At 52.3% G+C, this 24379-nt stretch overlaps 1 protein-coding gene across 1 annotated transcript; it reads right to left on the reverse strand.

Annotated features, from left to right (window-relative positions):
• Window positions 1-578: 578 nt before the first annotated feature.
• Window positions 579-19926, reverse strand: SDR42E2 (short chain dehydrogenase/reductase family 42E, member 2). The gene is made up of 12 exons (XM_081552264.1): window positions 19855-19926; window positions 19081-19257; window positions 18505-18600; window positions 17227-17284; window positions 16456-16574; window positions 15716-15791; window positions 11961-12043; window positions 10000-10137; window positions 9406-9471; window positions 7819-7882; window positions 5684-5757; window positions 579-818 (listed from the first exon to the last, which is right to left on the reverse strand). The coding sequence occupies exons 1-12, from the start codon at window positions 19924-19926 to the stop codon at window positions 579-581; spliced, it is 1263 nt and encodes a 420-aa protein (XP_081408390.1).
• Window positions 19927-24379: the final 4453 nt, after the last annotated feature.

A 24379-nucleotide genomic window follows, 5' to 3' on the forward strand; every position in this document is an offset into this window, starting at 1 on the left:
GGCTGTGAGGCTAGGACCTTCCGGGGCCATCCTCTCCAGGCCAGAGGGAGCTCAAGACCCAAAGGGAGGAGCAGGGGCGTGGTCATGACTCAAGAGGCGGGGGGGGCGTGTCGAAACCCAGGGGGCGGGGCAGGAGCGTGTCAAAATCCAGGGGCGGGGCCGGGCCGGGCCGGGGCGGGGCCGGGCCGGGCCGGGGCCGGGCCGGGCCGGGGCCGGGCCGGGCCGGGGCCGGGCCGGGCCGGGGCCGGGCCGGGGCCGGGGCCGGGCCGGGCCGGGGCCGGGCCGGGCCGGGCCGGGGTCAGAACGGTGGGGCCCAGATGATGATGATTTAGTAGCTAAGTCGTGTCCGACTCTTGCGACTCCATGGATTGTAGCCCATCGGGCTCCTCTGTCCATGGAATTCTCCAGGCAAAAATGCTGGAGTGGGTTGCCATTTGAGCCCCGGGCAGACCCAGGCCCAGAGGGCGTGGCAGGGACAAGTCCAGGACTCCAGGGTGCGCCCAAGTCCGGAGGGCGGAGCAGGGTCTGGTCCGAGTCCTGAAGGCGAGGCAGGGGCAGGGATGGGCCGGCGACGACGGTCAGAAGACGGACGGCTGCAGGGCTAGGAAGCGCAGGGCCAGGACGAGCAGGCCAAGGAACAGCAACAGTCCGAGCAGCAGCCGCAGGAGGGTCCGCGCGGTGGAGCCGCGGGTCCGCCCGGCCGTTGACTGCACATATCGCTCCACTGCGTCCGCGAAGCTGAACTTGTCCGGCACGTAGCCAAGCTGGGCGCGGGCCTTGGCGATCTGGAAGGTGTGCGTCACGGCCACGCTGCGCACCTGCGGGGAGAGGCGGGACAGCCGCGGGGCGGGACTAGTGGGCGTGGGAAGCAACCTTGTTTCACCAGGACGGGATAGCGTAGGGAATTTCCTTGCGTCGCACAGCGATTTAAAAGGACCTCCCAAAGTGTTGGATCTTGCACCTTTGATGTCCTCATGGGGAGGACTTCCTTTCTCTCTTCCGCCCCCATTTTCCTTGAGGGCGCCGCCTCTAGGATGTCTTTTCTGCCTCTCCTCACCCTACTGAATTTCTCAGTCCCCCAAAAGTAAAGGCCTCACCTCTGCACTCCCTTCCCTGGCCTAGAAGATGCTGGGGCTCAGGAGGACCTTGATACATTCTGCCTGTAGCCTGGGTGCAGCTCTCCGGAAACGGTGTCTCCAGGGGACACCCTTGGCTTTTCAGCCCACAGCCCCAGATCGAGTCTGGACAGGCAGGTCCCAGGGCACAGCCTTCACTCCCTTGCTGATTAACTGAGCTTCCCTAAGAGAGGAATTCAGTTATACAGAAGTGATGACTCTCCAGGGTCTGAGTAACCTTCCCTGCTGGCAGAAGTCCTGGGGCCCACAGGCTTCAAAGGGTAGTACTGACAGCTAACAACTACTAAACTAGCACCCTGTGCCTTTCGGGCTAAATTCTTTCTGGGCCTTGTCTCATTTAATCTTCTGAAATGGTAATACCACCGTCTCCTCTTGAAAATTGATCAGAGAGGTTAAGTGACTTGCCCAGGGTCACACAAGGGAGCCAAATTCTAGTCCATGCCTTTCCCTGCTATGTTAGGACTGGGAGGATACCCTCCCACCTGATTCATTTCTTCTGCTTTAGTTCCTCACCTGGACACTGGGAAGAAGTCCACTAGCTGCTTAATTCTGCTATGGCCCTGTAATAGCCCTTGGGGTCGAGCCCCAGGTCTTGGATGCTAATGTAGGGAGAGAGGCCAGTTCTTGTCTCTTTTTGCCTCAGCTAGCAAGTTCAGGGCTTTGGGGATACAGCTGTGAACTAGATAAACAGGGGTCCCAGATCTCAGGCTTGGATGTCACCTCCTTTGGGAAACCCTCCCTAACTTCCTCAGAATTGGTTTATGTGCCTCTTCTGTGTACTCTGAAGTTTCTCATCATTTCTCCCAATATAATCCTTATCACAGTATGTTGAGTTGCCTGGTTGTTGGGCTGTCTTCCTCTTTGGATGGACTGTGAGCTCGCCATTAAATGAGATTATAATCTTTTTGCCCTTCCTAACTTACCAGAGCATCAGGGACAGTCAAATCAGAGCGTGGACTGGAAGGATTTTGCAAATAATCCAAACACCACCTGTTGCTTTACTGTTTATGAAAGTGAAAGTCACTTAGTCGTGTCTGACTCTTTGCGACTCCATGGACTGTACCCCACCAGGCTCCTCTGTCCATGGAATTCTCCAGGCAAGAATACTGGAGCAGGTTGCCATTTCCTTCTCCAGGGGATCTTCCCAACCCAGGGATCGAACCCAGGACTCCCACATTGTGGGCAGACTCTTGACTGGCTGAACCACCAGGGATAAACAGATTATTACTGTTTACAATCTGCATTAAAAATATCTTCTTTTAATAAACAACAAGGTCCTATATAGCACAGAGAACTATATTCAATATTCTATGATATGGACATCCCTGGTGGTACAATGGATAAGAATCCCCCTGCGAATGTAGGGGACATGAGTTTGATCCCTGGTCCAGGAAGATTCCACGTGCTGTAGCCCATGGGCTACAGCTACTGAGCCTGCACTTTAGGGCCAGCGAGCTGTAACTACTGAGCCCCTCTGCTGCAACTACTGAAACCTATATGCCTAGGACCTGTGCTCCACAGCAAGAGAAGCCACTACAGTGAGAAGCCTGGGCATCAGAAAGAAGAGTAGTCCCCGCTCATCGCAACTAGAGAAAGCCCGTGTGCAGCAACAAAGACCCAAGGCAACTCCCCCCAAATTATATATCCTATGATAAACCATAATGGAAAGAAAGTGAAAGTTGCTCAATTGTGTCCTACTTTTTGCGACTCCATGGACTATACAGTCCATGGAATTCTCCAGGCAAGAATACTGGAGTGGGATTGCAGCCATAATTAAAAGACGCTTACTCCTTGGAAGGAAAGTTATGACCAACCTAGATAGCATATTAAAAAGCAGAGACAGTACTTTGTCAACAAAGGTCCGTCTAGTCAAGGCTATGGTTTTTCCAGTGGTCATGTATGGATGTGAGAGTTGGACCATAAAGAAAGCCGAGCGCCGAAGAACTGATGCTTTTAAACTGTGGTGTTGGAGAAGACTCTTGAGAGTCCCTTGGACTGCAAGGAGATCCAACCAGTCCATCCTAAAGGAGATCAGTCCTGGGTGTTCATTGGAAGGACTGATGTTGAAGCTGAAACTCCAATACTTTGGCCACCTGATGCGAAGAGCTGACTCATTGGAAAAGACCCTGATGCTAGGAAAGATTGGGGGCAGGAGGAGAAGGGGACGACAGAGGATGAGATGGTTGGATGGCATCACCGACTCGATGGACATGGGTTTGGGTGGACTCTGGGAGTTGGTGATGGACAGGGAGGCCTGGCATGCTGCGGTTCATGGGGTCGCAGAGTTGGACACGACTGAGCGACTGAACTGAACTGAACTGAGCCTTTCCCTTCTCCAGGGGATCTTCCCAACCCAGGGATCAAACCCACGTCTCCTGCACTGCAGGCAGATACTCTACCAGCTGAGCCACAAGGGATGCCCCAAACCATAATGGAGAAAAATATTTTAAAAAGAATGTATACATATATAACTGAATCACTTTGCTGTATAGCAGTAATTAAGACATTGTAAATCAGCTAGTCTTCAATTAAAAAAATCCTCTCTTTTAAACTGTATATGCAAATAGGAAGTAAGGACTGTCCTACCTCTATTCCTCAGAACAATGCCTGACGTACAGTAGGTGCTCAATACAAGTGAAATGAATGAAAAAAGGCTATGAAGTCAAACTAGAGGGCTGGTTAGTATGTCAGAGACTGGCCAGCAGAGGGCGCCAGAGCCACGGTGCCCAAAAACTTCACAACTAGGGATCCTTTGCCCCAAAATTGAACAAGGAAACCTCAAGTGAGGTGAGAGAGAGAGGAACCAGCTCCCAGCCCGACCACAATTCAGCAGAACCTTGGCAGTTATTTTATGTGAATATGATTTCTGACATTTCACAAGCTGGTGGTTAAGCTTGGAATCTTTAAATCTGGTCTGGGTTCAAATCTCAGCGCTGCTCCATAAGCAAATGTTGATGGGCAGTTTATTTTACCCTCTCCCCCTCCCCCAGCCGTGTGTTTCCGTTCCTCCTCTGTACATGGAAGTGATAACAGAATCCATGGTGTATAGTGGTTGTCAAGATTAAATGAGATAAACACAGTGCCTGGCATTTCTTCACCACTCAATAGATGGTCCCTATTTTTATTTTTCTCTTTTCTCTGCTAGTCCGGATGGTTAAAGGAGTAACCATAGGGAACTGCTTCTTTCCATGGCCCATTGTTGATTCTCTGAGGTGGTGAGCACTGAGCTTTGAGTGTGAAGCCAGTTCTAGAATGGTGGGACCTTGGTGCAGGTATGCGTACTCAGTCGTGTCCAGCTCTTTGCGACCCCATGGACGGTAGCCTGCCAGGTTCCTCTGGCCATGGGATTCTCCAGGAAAGAATACAGTGTGGTTTGCCATTTCCTCCTCCAGGGGATCTCCTCGACCCAGGGATTGAACCCATGACTCCTGCGTCTCCTGCATTGGCAGGTGGATTCTTTACCACTGAGCCACCTGGGAAGCCTTGAACCAATCACTGATGGGTTCACTCTCATGCTCACCGTTTTTCACCATTGAATAAGATGCTAATCTTTCTGGCCTTCCTAACTTAGCAGTGCATCAGGGACAATCAAATAAGAGAGGAAGGACTTTGCAAGTAACACCAAACACCAGTGTTGCTTTGCTATTTACAATTTGCGTTAAAATATCCTCTCTTTTAGGACTTCCCTGGTGGTACAGTGGATAAGAATCTGCCTGCTCATGCAGGGGACATGGGTTCAAGCCCTGGTCTGGGAATGTTCCACATGCCTCAGAGCAACTAAAGCCCATGTGCCACAACTACTGGAGCTCATGTGCCCTAGGATCCATGAGCCACAAATACTGAGCCTGTGTGTTGTAACTACTGAAGCCCCTGCACCTAGAGCCGATGATCCTCGGGAAGAGCAGCCCCCACTCATCACAACTAGAGAAAGCCTGCATACCACAACGGAGACCTAGCGCAACCAAGAAAAAAGAAAGAAAGAAATGAAAAAGTAACGTTTAAATAAAAACAAAATTTCTTTTTTTAAAAAACATCTCTTTTAAACTCTATATGCAAATAGAAAATGCATCATCATTATTTGAGAACAGTGTTCTTAACACAGTAGGTCCTTACTTAATATATACTTATTCGGTGAGCAGGGATTGTGAGCCTCAAACTGTGAGGCTTGAATCAACAGGCTGTGTGTGCGCATGCGTGCACATTGACAGATGTTGGGGAGTAGGGACATTCCAGAAGGTGAATGTCATGGAACCTACCTTCGGGAGCCTCCAGTCTGGCTGGGAAGGCAAGTTGCTTATGAATGAAGTGACAGTGATGAAGGATGGGCTTGGAACTCTCACCCTTCAGACCAAGAGAGCACAGCCTAAGCCAAAGCCCAGAGGCTGGGATATCATAAAGGAGCTGGCCCTAGATTTGGGCGCACATGGGAGGTTCTGAGACCTCAGACAAGCATCCAGTTATAGTGTCAGAGTGGGAGAGGAGAAGGGGCAGGAAGGCAAGTGAGGGGCCCCAGGGCACAGGGGCTCCCCTCACAGCAGCCCACTTACCTCACTCCGGGTGAGCAGCGGCGGGAGGCTGCAGATGGGCCTCAGGGCCAGATGCAAATACTCCATCACCGTGGCTGTGTGGGGAGAGAGGGGACAGTGAACAGGTGCCTGCTCTTCACAAACTCCAGGGAGGCTCTCAGGGGCAAGTCAGTTGGGGGGCATTATTTGCTCTGCTAGGGGTAATCTTCACTTTGCCAACATTTTCCTGTCCTTGGGATTCCTTTAAATCAGTTTCTCAGCACAGCCTGGGGCACCTTGCTTGGTGATGAAATATGTCACAAGTTAAGTTGTTATTAATATTAAAAGCCTGACATCTTAAAATAAATCTGAGCGGATTCAAAGTGATATCTACAGTCATGTCTCTCTCACTCACTTCTATTCCAGTATGCTTTCTTGAGTCAGAGAGAAAGAAGTTGGGGCAGTGATTGAACGCAACATGCGCTTTATACTGAATCACTTTTTTAAATGTTCCAGCTTACCCCACCCCCTTGTACCTGCAGATGCTGAGATAATAGGTCTGGGATGTGGCTGAGGCATTTCTAGATTTTAAAAGCTCCCAGGTGATTCTACTGTGCAGCCAAGGGTAAGAAGCACTGAGTTACAGTTAGCTCACTGGGAACTGGGAATTATAGATAATTCACTAAAACTGCCAGAACCTGCAGTTGAACTTTTCTCAGTGGGGGTCAGAAGTGTCACTCTTGGTGGCGATGCTGTGCAGGGGAAGCCATTCTGTGCAGGTGCTGTGGGGGACAGAAGTCTGCAAACCCCAACTTTCAATGGCAAGCATCCCAGTGCTCTTGAAGAGCAACTGACCCAGCTGAGGTTTTCCAGGAACTCAGTTATCTGTGACTGGAGGGCCACTTATCCCCTGGGGCTGATCACTCCATGCCTGACACACGCTCAGCATTCCAACTGGAAGGAGGCCAACAGAGAGACACTGGGGTGTGAGAGTAGAGACTGACCTTCAGGGTGAGGAGGAGAAAGTGAAAGTGTTAGTCGCTCAGTCGTGTCTGACTCTTTGCAACCCTATTGACTGTGGCCTGCCAGGATCCTCTGTCCATGGGATTCTCCAGGCAAGAATACTGGAATGGGTTGCCATTCCCTTCTCCAAGGGATCTTCCCGACCCAGGGATCAAGCCTGGGTCTCCTACACTGCAGGCAGATTCTTTACTGTTGAGCCACCAGGAAAGGCCCAGGGTCAAAACTGAACCTCCACATGTCCCAAAGCAGCCTTAACTCCAGGCTGACCTTGGCGGATGGGGCAGCCCCAGGGCTCCCTCTCCTCTGCCTGGCTTAGCAGATTCTGGCATAGCAGTGGGGCTGGGAGTGGGCTATGGAGTCAGCCGAGCCCAGTGTGAATTCTGCCTCTCCTGCTTTCTCAGCATGGCTCTGTGGGCAGGCTGCTAACCTCTCAGAGCCTCAGTTGCCTCATCTTTACAATGGGCCTAATCACACCCACCTCGAAAGTGGGATAGAGTTTAAACAGGGCCAGGACTAGGGTGAGGGGATTATGGTGCCTCGAGGGCAAATTTAAGGAGGCACTTGCTCTCAGGCTTGGGCAAGTTCAGATCAGGCTTGGAGCATTTGACTCCTGAGACCGAGGGTTTCCTTAAATTTTGTGCCCTCATGGCCCCACCCATCTCAGCTAAGTCCTGGCTCTGGGTTTAAAATTTGGTAATGCATTGATACTTTCTGAACTGTGGTGCTGGAGAAGACTCTTGAGAGTCCCTTTGACTGCAAGGAGATCAAACCAGTCAATCCTAAAGGAAATCAATCCTGAATATTCATTGGAAGGACTGATGCTGAACTTGAAGCTCCAATACTTCGGCCACCTGATGTGAAGAGCCAACTCATTAGAAAAGACCCTGATGCTGGGAAAGATTGAAGGCAGGGAGAGAAGGGGACGATAGAGGATAAGATGGTTGGATGGCATCACCGACTTGATGGACATGAGTTTGAGCAAGCTCCGGGAGATGGTGAGGGACAGGGAAGCCTGGCGTGCTGCAGTCCATGGTGCTGCAAAGAGTCGGACACGACCGAGTGACTGAACAACAACAACAACAATGCATGTACATCTGGCACACGGAGGGTTTTCACACACACACACACACACACACACACACACTCTTCCTTACCTGACAGGTAAACCCAGGAAGTAGGAACCTGGATCCAGGGCTGGCTGTACCCCAGTTTCTCAAACTGCAAGGAAACATGGCTTGAGGTGAGAAAACGGATACCTGAAGGGCTAGTGTGCAGAGGCCACATACTGCCTTTACCCCAGAGTCATCAGAGCACCTCCTGGCCCCTCCTCAGCTGCCCACCAGAGTGGGCAGACCCCACAGCCAGCTCTAAGTTTACACCAGTCTTTAAATGAAATCCACACTATGACCTGGAAAACTAAGTGGGTTTTAAGCTTGGGCTCATTCCCATCATTTAGTTATTTTTTATGTCTGCTTCACCCGAACACACTTTAAGGCACTTATAAGGCAGAATTTACGGTAGCCTGCCAGGATCCTCTGTCCATGGGGATTCTCCAGGCAAGAATACTGGATGGGTTGCCATGCCCTCCTTCAGGGGATCTTCCCGACCCAGGGATCGAATCCACATCTCTTGCACTGGCAGGAAGATTCTTTACCACTAGCACCACCTGGGAATGTATGACCCAGGAATTCCACTCCCAGGTATAGACCCAAGAGAAATGAGAACATATGTCCACACAACTATTTATACAACAAATGTTCATAATAGCGTTACTGATAACAGCCCCCAAATGGAAAACCCAAATTTCTATCCACTGATGAATGGATTAACAAAATTTGGCATATCCCCTGAATGGAATGGTTTTTTTTGGTAATAAAAAAGAATGAAGCACTGATATGACACATCCACAACACGGATGAACCTTGAAAACATTATGCTAAATGAAAGAAACTTAACACAGAGCCCAAATGTTGTATGATTCTGTTCATAGGAAATGTCCAGAAGAAGCAAGTCTATAGAAGCAGGAAGGAGGTTAGTGGTTGCCTGTGGCTACGGGTGGGGTGGGATGAGACGCAAACAGAAATGACAGCCAAAGAGTATGGTTTTTGGAAGGGTTCTTTTTGGGAAGGTGACGAAATGTTCTAAAATGTGTTTTGGTGATGGTCATAATACTCTTAAAATACTAAAAACCATTGGCTTGTATGCTTTCAATAGGTGAACTGTATGGTCTATAAATTATATTTTAATAAAGATGTTTAAAGTTGACATTCATGCAAAGGGCCTGAATGCCCCAGATATAGCCTCCAGTGTGGGGTTTCTGGTCGACCCCTTCAAGGCATCTGTAGGCTGCTGGGAGAAGAGGCCGGGATTCTCAGGGCGGGGGCCGTGCCTCCCTTTGTGAAGGCCAGCACCTCCCTTTGTGCTTTGTCCACCTTCTACTTACCTCTTTCAGGGCCTCCCTATATAGTACGGAGGTGGAGGGGCCACAAGCCAAGCTTCACAAGACATCAACATAAATCAGGAAGCAGGCTGAGAGGGACTGTGGCAAACTCGGGGAGCTCCTGGCCTCCTAAAGGGGTGGTCATGACCCAGTTCCAGTGTCACCCAAGTGGACACTGTTGCCAAACTGGTCTTTAATGTGAAACCTTCTGAGCTTTTGGAAGGAGGAAAAGTGACGGGGAAAGAAGATGTGGGGATCCCGGAATTCTCACTTGGGTTGGTAGCATTGTCTGGGTACCTACCAGCGGAGCCATCCACTCGAAGAGGTTGACACTCTCCCCATCATTGATGTAGTACGCCTGCCCACTCTGAGGGGACATGCGGGGAGGGGGATGTCAGGCACAGGGCCATCACCTAACCCCATCCTCTCTGATGGCTCCTAGCAGCTGCCCCAACTCCCCACTCTCCCAAGCAGCCCTGGAGAAAGATCTGAACAAGTCCCTTTGGATTCCAGGGCTGCCAATTGACTAGCTGTATGACCTTGACAGAGTCACTTAAACTCTCTGTGCCTCACTTTCTTCATCTGAGAAATGGGAGCATAATAATGGGATCTCCCTTTTGAGCTGTTCTAAAGGTAAAATATAACAATATATGTAAGATGCCTAGCATTTGGTGACTGTCACTCTGGCATCAACACCTACCTCCCAGGGTCATTTCAAGGATCTAACAACGCTCTAAAAAGTATCATCCATCCCCCAGGTTTCCTGGGCTGACAAGCCCATGAGGCAACTTGAGTTGGGGAGATATGTTGTGTGTGAGCCAGGAATCCCCTAGGGATGGGGGGAGCCTACCTGCAGCCTCGGGGGTAAGGAGGGGGAGCACTGCAGGAGACTCACGGCCACGTGGCCCTTGGCCGCGGTGAGGGCTTCGGCGGCCAGCACGTGTGCCTGCACCAGATTGCGAACGTGGACCCAGTTCATCCGCATACTTCGGTCCCCAAATCGGAACATGAACAACCTCTTCTTAATGTGGCTCTGGTGGAGGGGCGACGGGGTGAGAAACACAGACGAAGCCTGGAAATGGCTTTTAATTCCATCTCTATGCAGACGGCTCCCCAGTTTCTAGCTTCAGGGCGGACCTCTCTGTCCCAGCCCCATTAAACCTTCCTGACAGACGCCTCCACCTGGTTGCTCATTTGGTTGCCAGATAGACAAGGCAGACTTGCCCTGTCCTGTGAGTGCCCGACCCCACTTGGCCACCCCTGCTTCCCCTCGGCCCACAGCACCCAGGGCTCAGGCCAAAGCTCTGCAGCCCCCTCTGGCTATCCCCTCCGTCCCTCTCTGCACCCAACCCATCTGCAGACCCAGCTATCTCAGCTGTTACTATCTGTCCAGCGTCTAGCCACTCCTCACTGCCTTGACTGCCACCCTCATCTCTCACCTGGACACTGAAATAGCCTCCTAACTGGTCCCCCGCTTCCACCCTCAGCCCCTGTGGGCTGTTCTCACGCAGCTGGGGATCTTTTTGAATCCTAAGTCAAACCACGTTCTCTCTGCTCAGAACCTTTGGGACGCCTTTCTGGCAGGTCAGATGGCTAAGGAGACCCTTCTGCTCTGGATCCAGCAACTCTTTGACTTGTCTCCCACCGAATCCCTTGGTCTCACTCAGCTCCAGCCACTCGGCCTCCTGCCTGGAACATACCAGTAGGTTCACATCTCGGGGCTTTGGACCTCCCATGCCCTCTGCCTGGAAGGTTCCGCCGACCTGTGTGATACACCAGGTCACCTCCCTCAACATGCTCAATGTCTCTGCTCGAAGAGGCTCCCTGACCATCAGCACCCTAGCTTTCCCCCACCCCACTGCACTTTTCCTCTTTCTCCACAGTCCCCAGCACCTTCAAATATTCCTTCTCATGTAAGGTGTTTATTCTGTCTCTCTTCCTATGAGAATATAAAGCCCATAGGAAGGGTGGCAGAATCATCTATTTTGTTCACTGTTAGTGTTAGTCGCTCAGTTGTGTCCAACTCTTTGTGATCCCGTGGACTGTAGCCCGCCAGGCTCCTCTGTCCATGGGATTTCCCAGGCAAGAATACTGGAATGGGTAGCCATTCCCTTCTCCAGGGGATCTTCCCAATCCAGGGATCAAACCTGGGTCTCCTGCACTGCAGGCAGATTCTTTACCGTCTGAGCCACCAGGGAAGTACATCCCCAAACCTGGAACTGGTTTTCATTTCCAGCCTTGTGCCCAAACTCTCTCCTCTATTTGGATCACCTTCTCTCCACTGCCCACTTTCCTTGGTTAGCTCACTCCCTATTCAAACAGCACAGGTGTCACTTCCTCCAGGAAGCCCTCCTGGACCTCCCCTGCCAGGCCCTCTCTGTTGTCCTCCCACCTTCTTCCTTTCACCTCAGCCCTTACCACCCCGCATCTGTGACTGTGGCACCTGTCTCCCTGACTAGGCTGTGAGAAATCTGAGGACAGGATCCAGAGCCCCTTGCAGCCATATCCCTGGCACCCAGCCTTGTTTAGAGAGAAGTTTTTCATGTGAAGACCCTGGTGCTGGCAGCATGAGATGAGCTCTCTGGCCCTCAGGGAGCCCACATCGGAGCAGGGCAACAGTTTCCTCTGCCTCTCTGGGGTTGTAACTCCATGTCTTCTCTATGGGTACCAGGCCTGGCTGGAGCACCCCAGGAGCTCTGTTCCTGGTGGGCCTGGTGGGAGTAGGAGTTCTCCCAGAACTGAGGGTCCCCGGCTTGGGGCACTGACCCAAGACTGACATGGTGACCGTAGGTCCTCATTCACACAATTTCAGCCGGGTTCCTCCCATGCCTCTGGCCTCAGGTTGGAACAACGTACCGCCACGCGGGGCAGGTGCCTCTGCTCTTCAGGGCCGTAAATCCCTGGGGGTCGGAGCACACATGTCCTCAGAGAGCCTCCTCCTATGACACAGGGGAGGGCAGTCAGGGGCCTAGGAAGGGGTGGATGAGCAGGAAGAGGGATAGAAAGGCTGTCCACATCTCCTGGTCCTTACCTGGACAGGTTAGTGGGATAGGCAGGTCCTTGGAGTTTCCTCATTCAATTAATTATTCTCTCAGCAGACCAGCTAGTCCTTCAACAAACACTATTCAGAATCATCCCCCTCCCCACCTGCTCTGCACTGGGTCCTGGGATGGATGCTGTGAAGAATCCAAGAAGGACCAAGAAATGGTCCCTGAACTCACAAAACTCACAGGCCAGTAACAGAGGCAACACCTGTGTGCATGGCCCAGGAGAGTTTAACCAGCTCTGACAGATGTGATCGCTTTTGACTCCCACGCGAGTCCTACTGTGCCCATTTTACAGATGTGCACAGACCCACATGCCCTCACGCCAATAGCTGTAGCTCTTTCTTTCTTCTCGTCATTAGGTAAGGTCTATAGGGCTCTCAGGTTTTACTATGTGTCTGGTGTCCTCCTCTGATGCTCTGGTAAGCCTGGAATTTTTCCCTCCAGGCAGCCCTATGAGGTGGGAGCTGTTATTATCCCTGTTTTCTGGATAAAGGAATCAAGGTTCGGAGAAGAGATGTGATTTGCCTAAGGGCACACAGCTCAACCTAGTGGAGCTGAGATGGAGATCCAGGTTCAAGCTCTTTCCACTAACATCTCTGGTGAAACAATACTGACAACTAGACCCTCAGCTCTCTCAGCCTTGTTCTCTTCACCTGGAAAATGGGTGCTTTGTAACTAGTGGTAAGAGTTACCCTTTCCGACAACCAGAAAGGAAAAGACTAGAGCCATCAGCATGAGAGCTGGACGTCTGTTCCCCCTCTCTGCTGTGTCAGCAGAGTCTCCAGACTAAGATAGAGCTTGGTCCAGGGCTTCCCAAATTCTCTGCTGAGGGGTCCCCATTGGTGGAAGTGGGAGCCTGTCACCCTGTGGGGGGTGGTCTAGGGGTATAGCCTGAACAGCTGCCCCAAACATACTGAAGCCTTAAGAAAGTTTACAAAAGTTTCAATTTATTCTAATTCATTTGTGTTTAAGATTTAAATTTTTTTTCAACTACTATTTGTAAATTATTTGACTCCCAACCCCATCTCCTTAACTGAGATGGAGCCTCCTGGTAGATGTTCCACTCCCCCAAGGTTCAGGTTCCCCAAGCAGCCTGCTCCCAGTTTGGGGAGCTGAGTGTATGCCATCCTCTGGGACCAGAAGCCCACCTTTCTTTGGGAGCTGCTTCCCCTTTGCACCAGGTCTGGGGGGGACTGGCAGTCTAGATACACCTCTCTTCTCTGAGGTGGCAGCCCAGGACCCAGGCTGAGTCAATGCCATCTTCTCACCCAGGAACGTAACTCTTTGCATCCCGCTGACATGGGATCTGAAATCCTAAGAGTAAGCTCACCCTGAGAGACTGATCACCAGCTCCTGCCTCCCAAGTCCCTGGAATTGCCCCGACCCTGTCATTTCTAAGCCCTGTGGTCTTTTTTCTGGATCATATTTTCCAGAAGCCATCACATATCCTTCCAGTATAAATTGCCTTTTCTTCATAAATTAGCCAGGGATGGTGTCACCAGGTCATAGCCTGCTCCTGACTGCTCCATAGCCACCCTGACTGTTCCTTCTCCAACACCCTCACTTAACAATGAAGCCCAGTGTAGTGGGTTGAATGCTGGGCCCTGAAAAGTGATGTCTGCGTCCTGGAACCCGTGGATGCTACCTTACTTGGAAAGGGGGTCTTTGCTGATGTAATTAAGGATCTAAACGTGAAACTATCCTGGATTATCCTGTTGAGCCTTAAATCCAATGTCAGGTGTCCTTATAAGAGACTCACAGAGAAGAGACAGAGGGAGAAGAGGAGAGGCCACATGAAGACAGAGGCTGAGACTGATGCCAAGTGATGCCACCACACACCAAAGAAGGACCCCAAGCTCCTGCAGCCACCAGAAGCCGGAAGAGTCAAGAAAGGATTCTCCCACACACGTCTGGAGGGAGCACAGCCCAAATGACACTTGGATTTCAGACATCTGACTGTGAACTATGGGAACCGTGAGAGAAGAAATTTCTGCTGTTTCGAGCCACCAGGTTTGTGGTGATTTGTGCTGGTGGCCCCAGGACACTAACACACCCAGAGACATGAAGACACAGCGCCTTCACATGGAGCTGGGGTCTGCATGTCTCAAGACTCTGCTACAGGGCCCAGGGTGCTCCATGCCAGGCTAGAGGCAGAGTCTCTCACGGACCAGCTGGGGGAGCAGGGACTGGAAATCACCCAGGGAGACTGTGGCCGGCCTCCTGCGAGGCAGGTATCAGGTGAGCTTTTCTGTAGACAGCCTGGAGCTAATTTTAAACTCTGGGTCACCTGGGCATGGGGTGGGGGCGGGGGGGAAGGTTGATCGGGCTGCAGCTGACATTGGCCAGCAGGGGACTGGGCGGCTACGTCACAGAGGGGCGGGGCCCAGGGTATCCATGACTGTCCTGACCATGGAAAGCTGGGGATGCTTGTATAAATAATTCTCAGCTAGAGGATTAGGTGTCTGACTTGTAGGAGTGCTGGTCCAGCCATGGGAGACCCTGATAGAGAAGAGAGTTCTACTGAACAGGCTCAAACTCCTGGGAAACCCAGCTGGATGTTCCCCCTGGGATAAACAACTGAGGCCTGACAGGCCCAGGGTGAGGAGGTGAGGTGGGGAGGATTTTAGGGGAAAGCATTCATGCTCAGAGACCACTCAGGCTCCGGTGTTAGACTCTCCTGGAGGGAGGCAGGTTTTCAAACCCCGCCTCTGCCACCTAAGAGCAGTTAACCTCTTAGCCTCAGTTTTCTCTCCTGCAAATTTGGGGATTATGATTCCAAGCAACCTTCACCCTCTAAATCCACTTGGCTTCTGAGTTTCGACAGTGAGAGAAACCAGCTTTTCTGATTCTTTTTAATTTCTGAATTTCAGAAAGCAAATATAATTTGGATAGCAAGGCCTTTACCTGAACATATTTGACTCCTGAGTTTGGAAAGAAACTGGGTCTCTTACCTTATACAGATGCTGTCAAGAGATAGGAGACTTTTGCTGAATGGTGGTGGAGCTGGGATTTGAACTCAGTTCAGTCTGATGCTGGTATGTGGGTGTTTAGCCACTGTGCCATGCTGCCACCTGTCCTTATTCTATTATTATTTCTTTATGACAATATGATAAGCAGAGGCAATCCAAAAATTGAGCAGCCGAGGCCAATTTTTCTGGGAGTTCCTGAAGGGTCCCTCACTTGCACAGCCCTTCCAACGCACCACGCCTCACTGCATACTCATAAATTTGTACTCTTTTTATCTGGAAGAGGATTCCCCCAAATTGGATGACCTCCTATGTGGCAGAAAAGAGGGCTAGACCTGGGCTAACCCAAGTGTCTCCCCACCAGACCATGAGCAATGTGAGGGCAGAGACTGGGTCTGATGTTTTCCAGGCTGTATCCCTGTTGGGTGTGGGTGCTCAGAATTTGTCGGATGATGAATGTCCAAGGCCCTGGGGAAGTGTCCTTTAGAAGGAAGCTGGGCCTCAGAAACATACCAGCTAAAAGCGAGAATCGCTCACGTGCTTCAGGCAGGCAGCAGTGGACATGCATGTTGGCTATGAGCAGGCCCCCAATACTTACCTGGGAGAGGCGTCCCATTGGCCATGAGGATCAACTGGTCAGCTATGGCTTTGGTTCGGGAGTAGTGGTCTGTGTGCTGTTCAAGGACAAGTAGAAAAGAGCCACCAGATGGGGTCAGGGACACTGCTGATCACATTGCCCAGCCCTCCTGGCCCGAGGGCTGCACTTTTGCTTCTGACCAATGGGAGTTCATTTCTGGGACCCCCACCGGGAAATGGCCGAGCCCTGAGCCCTATCCCCTCCTCTCCCTCTGGGTGGGAGCCATGAACAGAGGAGAGAGTTCAGAGCAGTAACTATGGAGCTTCCCGTCAGCCACATCGCCTGCACTGGGTCATCACCTACACTGGGATGTGGATGCTGGATGCATGTCAGATGGACTGTTTACGTGGAATCCTTGTGCTCATGTGGCATTTTCACATAATCGTCTCATTTCCAGCTCTCTGCATCCCCACAGGGTGGTGTTATCATGCCCAGATGAAGAAGGAGAGCCTCCAAGTGAAGTGATTTGCTCAGGGTCCCACAGTAGAAAGTCGCTTTGCTGGTTCAAGGCCAGGTCAGTGTGATTTCAAAGCCCTTGCTGGCATGACTGAAGTAGGAGAGGGCTGTACCATGTCGTTTGGGGACTCTTTGCTCCTGGGTCTCACCCTGAGTTGTGAAGTTGACCCTGACTCTGCCCATCCCTGCCCTTTGAACTGTGGGTCCCAGGTCTGCCCTGCCCACCTCTCCCGGAAGCCAGGTACCTTCTCCAGTGGGAAATATGGCACAGAGTCCTCATCGCCTTGTTCTATAGGCTTCCCGCCGAATGCAACATTGACGGTGCTGGTGTAGACAAGCCTTGGAACCCGCTGGCGGACACAAACTGCAGTGACAGGTCACACACACACACACACACACACACACAGAGCCGATGTGAGCAGGGAGTTGGCTGAGAGGTGCCCATGGGGACCTCCTTGGATGAGTCCTCCACCCACCCTCCAGCTCACATCCTGCCTCAGGAGAGAAGGGCCTCCTTCCCTTAACTTGGGGAGGGGTCAAGCCCCTGCTCTGAGAGTCCCTGGGGGCGAGGCTGGCTCACTCTTCCTTCTCAGTATGGCTACCTTGCCAGGGACAGGTCAGAAGAAAGTCTCACTCGTTGGGGACATAAGGAAAACACACTCTAGAATCAGAGAGAAAAACAGGATGGAGGACAGGGCAGGACATGCCCAGAGAGCCCAGAGGTGGGTCTTCTCATTTGGAACTTCAGCAACTTTTCTTGCTCCCAACCGCTAAACCCTCTGCACAAACTCCACTTCCGTGTCCCCAGACACACTGAGCCCCACGCCAGGGCCTGGGCACGCCTGCAGGACAGGAAGGATGTGCTGCCCACAGGCCCTCCACGGGGGAGAGCAGGGGGTGGGAGGAGGCTCCCACCTTTGTCCCCCTGCCCTGTCCCCCAGAGCTGGGCTTGCGGCAGCCCAGGTAAAAAAACAAGCAGCAAACACACAGCAGGTCACACTGCTCTGAGCGCCTACCATCAATCACTAGTTTGGTGCCGCCAACATTTATAGACTCAATCTGCTCTTTTTGCAGCTAAAAGACAAGACAGAGGTGCGAGAGTCGAGGTGCTGTCTCAGCCCTGTAGCTGAGGCTGTGCGGCTGGGCTTGGGTGGGGCAGGGTGGGGGGCTGCAGCTCAGATGCAGGGGTTCTGAGGGGCCCCTGGTAGTGTGGGGGCCCTGGGCTCTAGTGCCCCTCTCTGCTCCCATCTGCCTGGGCTATCGGGGAGTTTCCTCCCCCCATCTGGCAGTCAGCTCCCTCACCTATAAACTGAGGGAAGAGCCCCTTGGGTGGTTGGCAGGATTTAATAAGCCCCATGAGAGGACCTGATGCAGGGCTTGACACAGAAAAGAGCCTCAAATGTGTTGGATTGCTTCCTGGCTCTAGAAGTTTCAGCTTCCTTATCCATAAGACAGAGACAGTAATACTGTCCTCTACCCAAATGAGAGGGCGGGGGTGTGAAAAATAAAAACAACTGAGCCACAGTGAGAGTCGCTCGTGCGTCAGGGACACGGCGAGGCCTTTACATCTCATTTAATCCCTACAACCACACAGGGAAGTGGGTTCCACTTGATTTTCAAGCTATATTTATTCTTGTTGCAGTTGTTTTCAATAGGTCATACAATCACAAGGTTAAAACTACTCAAACAGTAAAACTAGTATGCAACAAAGAGGAAATTTCCCTCCCATTTCTAATACAAATGTGAGTATATGCCTTTAAAAAAAAAAGTGGCAAATACTATTTTCATACCTTGGAAATTGTTCTGTTATCAGCACACACTGCGTTACCTCATTCTTTCGCCTTCTTTTTAATGGCTGCATAGAATTTCATTGTTAGCCTATATCACAATTTATTTAATGCCAATAGATGGGCATTTTGGTTAATTTCTGTTTTGTTATTAAAAACAATGCTGCAAATATATAAATAAGTGTAGTTTCTGAGTCAAAGGCTATTGTATACTTTGACAGATACTGTTACACTGCTCTCTGGGGAGGTTGTGACATCAGCACTAGTTGTGTCCTCACTTAAGAGATGAAGAAACAGAGGCTCAGAGAGGTTAACTTAACTTTCCTAGCCACACAGCTAGAAAATGGCAGAACTGGCCTTTGGTCTCATGGGCTAAATGTAGGCTGGGTGTAGCCCAAATCCTCCCTGGAATAGGTGAAGAGCATAATGAACACCCAGGCATTGGGGGGTGGGGGGGTGGGTGGGCAGAGCCAGGACCTAAGCCCTGTGTGTGTGTGGGGGTCTCACCTGCTCAGCACCAGACATTCCGTAGGAGGCCACGTGGAAAACACAGTCCACCCCTTCGAAGGTCCGGTGCAGGGCTTCTGCATTGCGGACATCAGCCTGAAACAGAGAAGAAAGACACGGAGGTAGGAGGTCAGGGCCCAAGGTAATCAGACATAACAGCTGTGGCAGGTCCCAGAGCCAGCCCCCTGACCCCACCCAGGCCCAGCATCTGCAGAGCCCGGACAAGCTGTGGGGCAGGATTTACTAGATGATTCCACTGGGCATCCGTCTTCATCATCATCAGCCCCCTCTATGGAGCTAAGTCACAGAGAATGTGCTCAGAGTTTCACATGCACTGTCTCAACTCCCCACAAGTCTCTAGTGAAGCAGATACTGTTGGGGTCCCCTTTCTGTGGATGAAGACGTGAAGCTCAGAGGCGTGGGGCCCTGTGGCCGTGGCGGCCCAGCTGGGAGCTGGAGTCTGACTCTGGAGCCTGTGCTCTTCACTGCCAGCCACCGGTTACACATCAGACACCATCCCCTGACTTCCACCACCAGCCTGCCCCCTGCCCGTCCCCCAACACCTCATCACTGCACCTGGATGAACTTGGTTCCTGGGCACAGTTCCCACTGGGGTCTGCGGAGGTCGAGCAGGATGACAGAAGTGCCGCTCTTGGCCAGGCTGGAACCCAGGCTAAAGCCCAGGTAGCCTGCTCCTCCAGTCACCACAACCTTCTGCCTTGAGGCCTGCACAGGGGTGGCCTGAGTCTTCTGCTGTTGAGCCGGTGTTGGGATTGTTATTGGCTCACTGGGTCTTTGCCCAGTCCCTGATCCCCGCCTGGGTCCAGGCCCTACCTCTGGGCCAGGGGAAGGTGAAGCTCCTGAATCAGGTACTGACCCAGCTCCTGAAGCAGCACTAGGCCCCTGCCCAGGGCCCGACACTGCTCCAGACCCTTGTCTGGGTCCCAGAACATCACTAGGCCCCTGCCCAGGGCCCGACACTGCTCCAAGCCCTTGTCTGGGTCCCAGAACATCACTAGGCCTCTGCTCAGAGCCCGATACTGCTCCAGACTCTTGTCTGGGTCCCAGAACATCACTAGGCCCCTGCCCAGGGCCCGACACTGCTCCAAGCCCTTGTCTGGGTCCCAGAACATCACTAGGCCTCTGCTCAGAGCCCGATACTGCTCCAGACTCTTGTCTGGGTCCCAGAACATCACTAGGCCCCTGCCCAGGGACCGACACTGCTCCAGACCCTGGCCCATGTTCTGTAGCAGCACCAGGCCTTGATCCAGGTTCTAGAACTACACCAGGCCCCAGCCCAGGTCCAGACACATTCCCCAGGCCTGAGATCCCACCCCAGGCCTGACAGACAGGGCAGCTCTGCTGGCCCTGTCCTGCAGCTTTGCAGGCCTCTGGGGAGGAGCCTGCTGGGTTGGGCTTCATCTTCTACTGAGCCATGTGGATCCGGGATCTATCCACCTGTAGGGAAAACAGAAGAACATATGCTCTAGCGTTGCCTTGAGTCATGTGGATTATCAGACTGCTGGAGGCTTAGGGGGCTTGCTGGTGGGAATTAGAGACCCTCTGAGTTCCCAAACCTATCCCTGTAGGAATCTTGAGAACTTCCAAGGTGGCTGCTGCCTTCCTCAGAGAGTCATAGACAAAGCAGCCAAGGCCCTGGGATTCACAGCTCAGGAACCCAAGGCCCAAACCCACACCACATGGCTGAGGTTTACACCAAGCATTCCCAACTTCTCTGCTGCTGCTGCTGCTAAGTCACTTCAGTTGTGTTCGACTCTGTGTGACCCCACAGACGGCAGCCCACTAGGCTCCCCCGTCCCTGGGATTCTCCAGTCAAGAACACTGGAGTGGGTTGCCATTTCCTTCTCCAATGCATGAAAGCGAAAAATGAAAGTGAAGCCCGACTTTTCTACCAGCTCCTTAAAAGCCTGGTTCTCATGTAGTATTAGAGGGAGATGGATCAAATCATGCCACCTGAGTTGGGAGGATGGGGGGCGGGGGGCGGTGACTGCTTTCTGATGGGGAAATGGGGAGGGCTTCCTGGAGGAGGAAAGAAGGGAGGAGCCACATGCGATCCAAAGGGCCTTGGTAACTTGTGCAAGGGCTGGACCACCTCTGCCCTGGCAACTGCTGCCTCTGGTTCTCCCAGGTCCCCAGTAGTGCGGCTGGCTGACACCACAAGGCTTGCCCAACCCCCTATGGGCTTCAGGATAAGGTCTGCGGTCCTTGGGGTCTGGCTGTGAGGATCCTGTCCTCACTCTAGACTTAGAGCGAGCCAGGCTGTCAGTCACTGTCACCATCATCTCACCCCCTACCTCTTGTTCCACCTGAGGATAAGCTGGACCACAGGCCGATCACCATTATCATCATTAATAACAGCAGCAATGTGTACTGTGTACTCTGGGTCTACCAGAGTGTGCCAGGCCCTGTGGATACAGAGAGAGGTAAACTCTGCTCTGTGTGGGACATAGTGGCTATAAAAAAAGAACAGGTGTGAGGGAGGGGACATATGTGTACCTATGGCTGATACATGCTGCTGTATGGCAGAAACCAACACAATATTGTAAAGCAATTATCCTTCAATTTAAGAGAAATTTACAAAAAAAGAACAGGTGCAACTGTGTGGCTGAATGACCGAGCGATGAGCCCACAGATGTTGCTGGTGGTCACAGGACAGAGACTGGGACCGCTCTATGGGATCTTCTAGTCTCCTCTGCCCTGCTGGCCCTAGTTCTGAGTGAGGGATATGGTCAGGCCCCATACAAGCGCTGGCACTCACGGCTGTAACAGGGAGGGGAGACACCCCAGATCTCAGTCGCCACAGAGTATGAGTCCAGTTCCCCCAGTGGGAGGGGGAACGGAACCACAGAGTGGAACCCTCCTCTACCAGGCCGGGGCACTCTGCGCGCAGGAAGCGTCTGTGGCACCAGAGTGTTTTTCTATGCTATGCGGATACTCTCTGTGACAAAGGCTGGGACCCTGCCGCAGGTCGAATTTCCCGGGTGCGCCCTTGGGCAAGGTCCTTCTAACCTTACTGCACCTCAGCCTCCACGTCTGCCCGATGAACCCCCATAACCCTGGCTGCCCTGTCCACCTCACCGACTGCAGGGCCCTCACAGGCCACCGGCACACATGCGCCAGGAGGGCTTGGATCAAGTGGTGCCCGTGGCCCCCGCCCAGTCCTGTGCCTGGGACAAAGCAGGCTGTCAGTAAACAGCCGCTGAATGAATGAAACTCCTGGGAGCTGTTCTGCCTCTGGGAGTTTAGGGCTAAGCGTCGAGCTGGCCGCGGCACCGCCGTATTCAATCCTCCCAGCAGCCTTGTGCAGCGGAGGCTTACCGTCCCCATCATCGGGGAGGGAGATTGATGCTCAGAGAACATCCGCGAACTCTCATAAAGTCTTAGTGAATGGTTGGCCCTGGATCCAGGTCGCTGGGGACTCAAAGCGGGGTCGGGTGAAAGGCAACAGGGAGAGAGGCAGGGACCACTCCAGACTCATAGCCGTCGCTGGGTGGGTAGGAGCGGGGCAACCCATCCCATGTTGAAAGCCTCCTGCTGGGCAGCTCCGGGCGGGTCCTGCCTGCTGCGTTTGCTGCGCGCGCCCCCTCCCCGCGCCCCGCGCCCCGCGCCCCGCGCCCCAGCGGCGCTCACCTGGCCGGGCTCCCGCGGCGCTGAGTGATCTCGGCTGCGCCCGCGCTTCGGTTGGTCTAGACGCTGAGCCGGCTGCTGCGGGGCCTCCGCTTCCACGGGGTCTCCGCCTCCACGGGGCGGGGCCGGCCCCGGCTTCGGGGACCGCCCCGCGCCCGCGCCGCGCCTGCTTCCCCTGACCCTGCTGCCCACTCCACAACCTTGGCCTCCAAGGAGGGGACACGCAGGCTCTCCCAGAGGGTAAACTGAGGCCGGTCGAAGGGTGAAACGGGCCACGATGCTGGTGGGGAGAGGGCAGGAACGTCCTGAGTGCTGGGCCGGGTCCTGCCCGCATAGACGTCTTGAACCCCAAGAAAGGGTGGTTCTTTCTTCCACCCACCTATCCATCCATGTCCTCTCCCACGCTATCCCTTCTGTTCAGCCTGCCTCCTGCTTCTTTCCTCCTGCCCTTCTTCCTTCCCTCCCGCTTCCTCTCTTTCCATCTACTCATTTTCCCACCTACTCTTCTATCCATCTCTTTATCTATTCATCCAGCCTTCTACCGACTTAAAACTGTTTTTTGTCCATTCACCTATTCACCTGACATTCAGTTTTTCCACTTAATCCATCCAGCTTTTCATCCATCCAATTCATTATGTATCTTTCTTTCCTCCCTTCCACCCATCTGTCTACCCTTCCTTTCTTGCATCCTTCACCCACCTCTGGGTTATCCATTCTCCAATGCCATCATTCCACATTTAATAGGTGATTCTTCAGTGCCGTCCTTTCTCTTGCACTGGGGACCCAGATGGATCACACCATCCCTGGAAAACTCATTGGCAAGTGGCAGTGGCAGAGAGGCAAGAATGTGCCCAGGAGTGGGCACAGCTGATGAAGTGGAGCTGGGGGGCGGGGGGGCGTGCTCCAAGGCTGGCCCAGGCCACCAAGGGCTGCTTACTTTGGAGAGGGCTACTGCAGAGACTTCACCTGTATGAACCTCCTCTGTGTGCTTGGGTAGGATGGGGAAGAGCAAAAACCTCAGCCAACACATGCTATGTGGCAAGTGGTAAGGTAACTTGCTCAATTCTCACAACTCTGTTTTAGCGCTGCTTGCTTCATTAATCAGGTTCAGAGAGATGAAAAGGGGTGTAGTGGGGAAGTGTAGTGGGGCAAGGCCATGGGGTCAGTTCAGTTCAGTCACTCAGTCGTGTCTGATTCTTCGTGACCCCATGGACCACAGCACGCCAGGCCTCCCTGTCCATCACCAACTCTCGGAGTTTACTCAAACTCATATCCATTGAGTCGGTGATGCCATCCAACCATCTCATCCTCTGTCGTCCCCTTCTCCTCCCTCCTTCAATCTTTCTCAGCATCAGGGTTTTTTCAAATGAGTCAGCTCTTCGCATGAGGTGGCCAAAGTATTGGAGTTTCAGCTTCAACATCAGTCCTTCCAATGAACACCCAGGACTTATCTCCTTTAGGATGGACTGGTTGGATCTCCTTGCAGTCCAAGGGACTCTCGAGAGTCTTATCCAACACCACAGTTCAAAAGCATCAGTTCTTTGGTGCTCAGCTTTCTTTATAGTCCAACTCTCACATACATACATGACTACTGGGAAAACAATAGCCTTGACTATCTGGACCTTTGTTGGCAAAGTAATGTCTCTGCTTTTCAATATGCTGTCTAGGTTGGTCATAACTTTCCTTCCAAGGAGTAAGCGTCTTTTAATTTCATGGCTGCAATCACCATCTGCAGTGATTTTGGAGCCCCCCAAAATAAAGTCAGCCACTGTTTCCCCATCTATTTGCCATGAAGTGATGGGACCAGATGCCATGATCTTAGTTTTCTGAATGTTGAGTTTTAAGCCAACTTTTTCACTCTCCTCTTTCACTTTCACTAAGAGGCTCTTTAGTTCTTCTTCACTTTCTGCCATAAGGGTGGTGTCATCTGCATATCTGAGGTAATTGATATTTCTCCCGGCAATCTTGATTCCAGCTTGTGCTTCATCCAGCCCAATGTTTCTCATGATGTACTCTGCATAGAAGTTAAATAAGCAGGGTGACAATATACAGCCTTGACGTACTCCTTTCCCGATTAGGAACCAGTCTGTTGTTCCATATCCAGTTCTAACTGTTGCTTCCTGACCTGCATACAGATTTCTTAGGAGGCAGGTCAAATGGTCTGGTATTCTCATCTCTTTCAGAATTTTCCAGTTTATTGTGATCCACACAGACTATGGCATAGTCA

Source organism: Giraffa tippelskirchi, chromosome 13 (genome assembly GCF_054371585.1).
Source record: "Giraffa tippelskirchi isolate mGirTip1 chromosome 13, T2T-mGirTip1v1.2.pri, whole genome shotgun sequence".
NCBI lineage: Eukaryota > Metazoa > Chordata > Mammalia > Artiodactyla > Giraffidae > Giraffa > Giraffa tippelskirchi.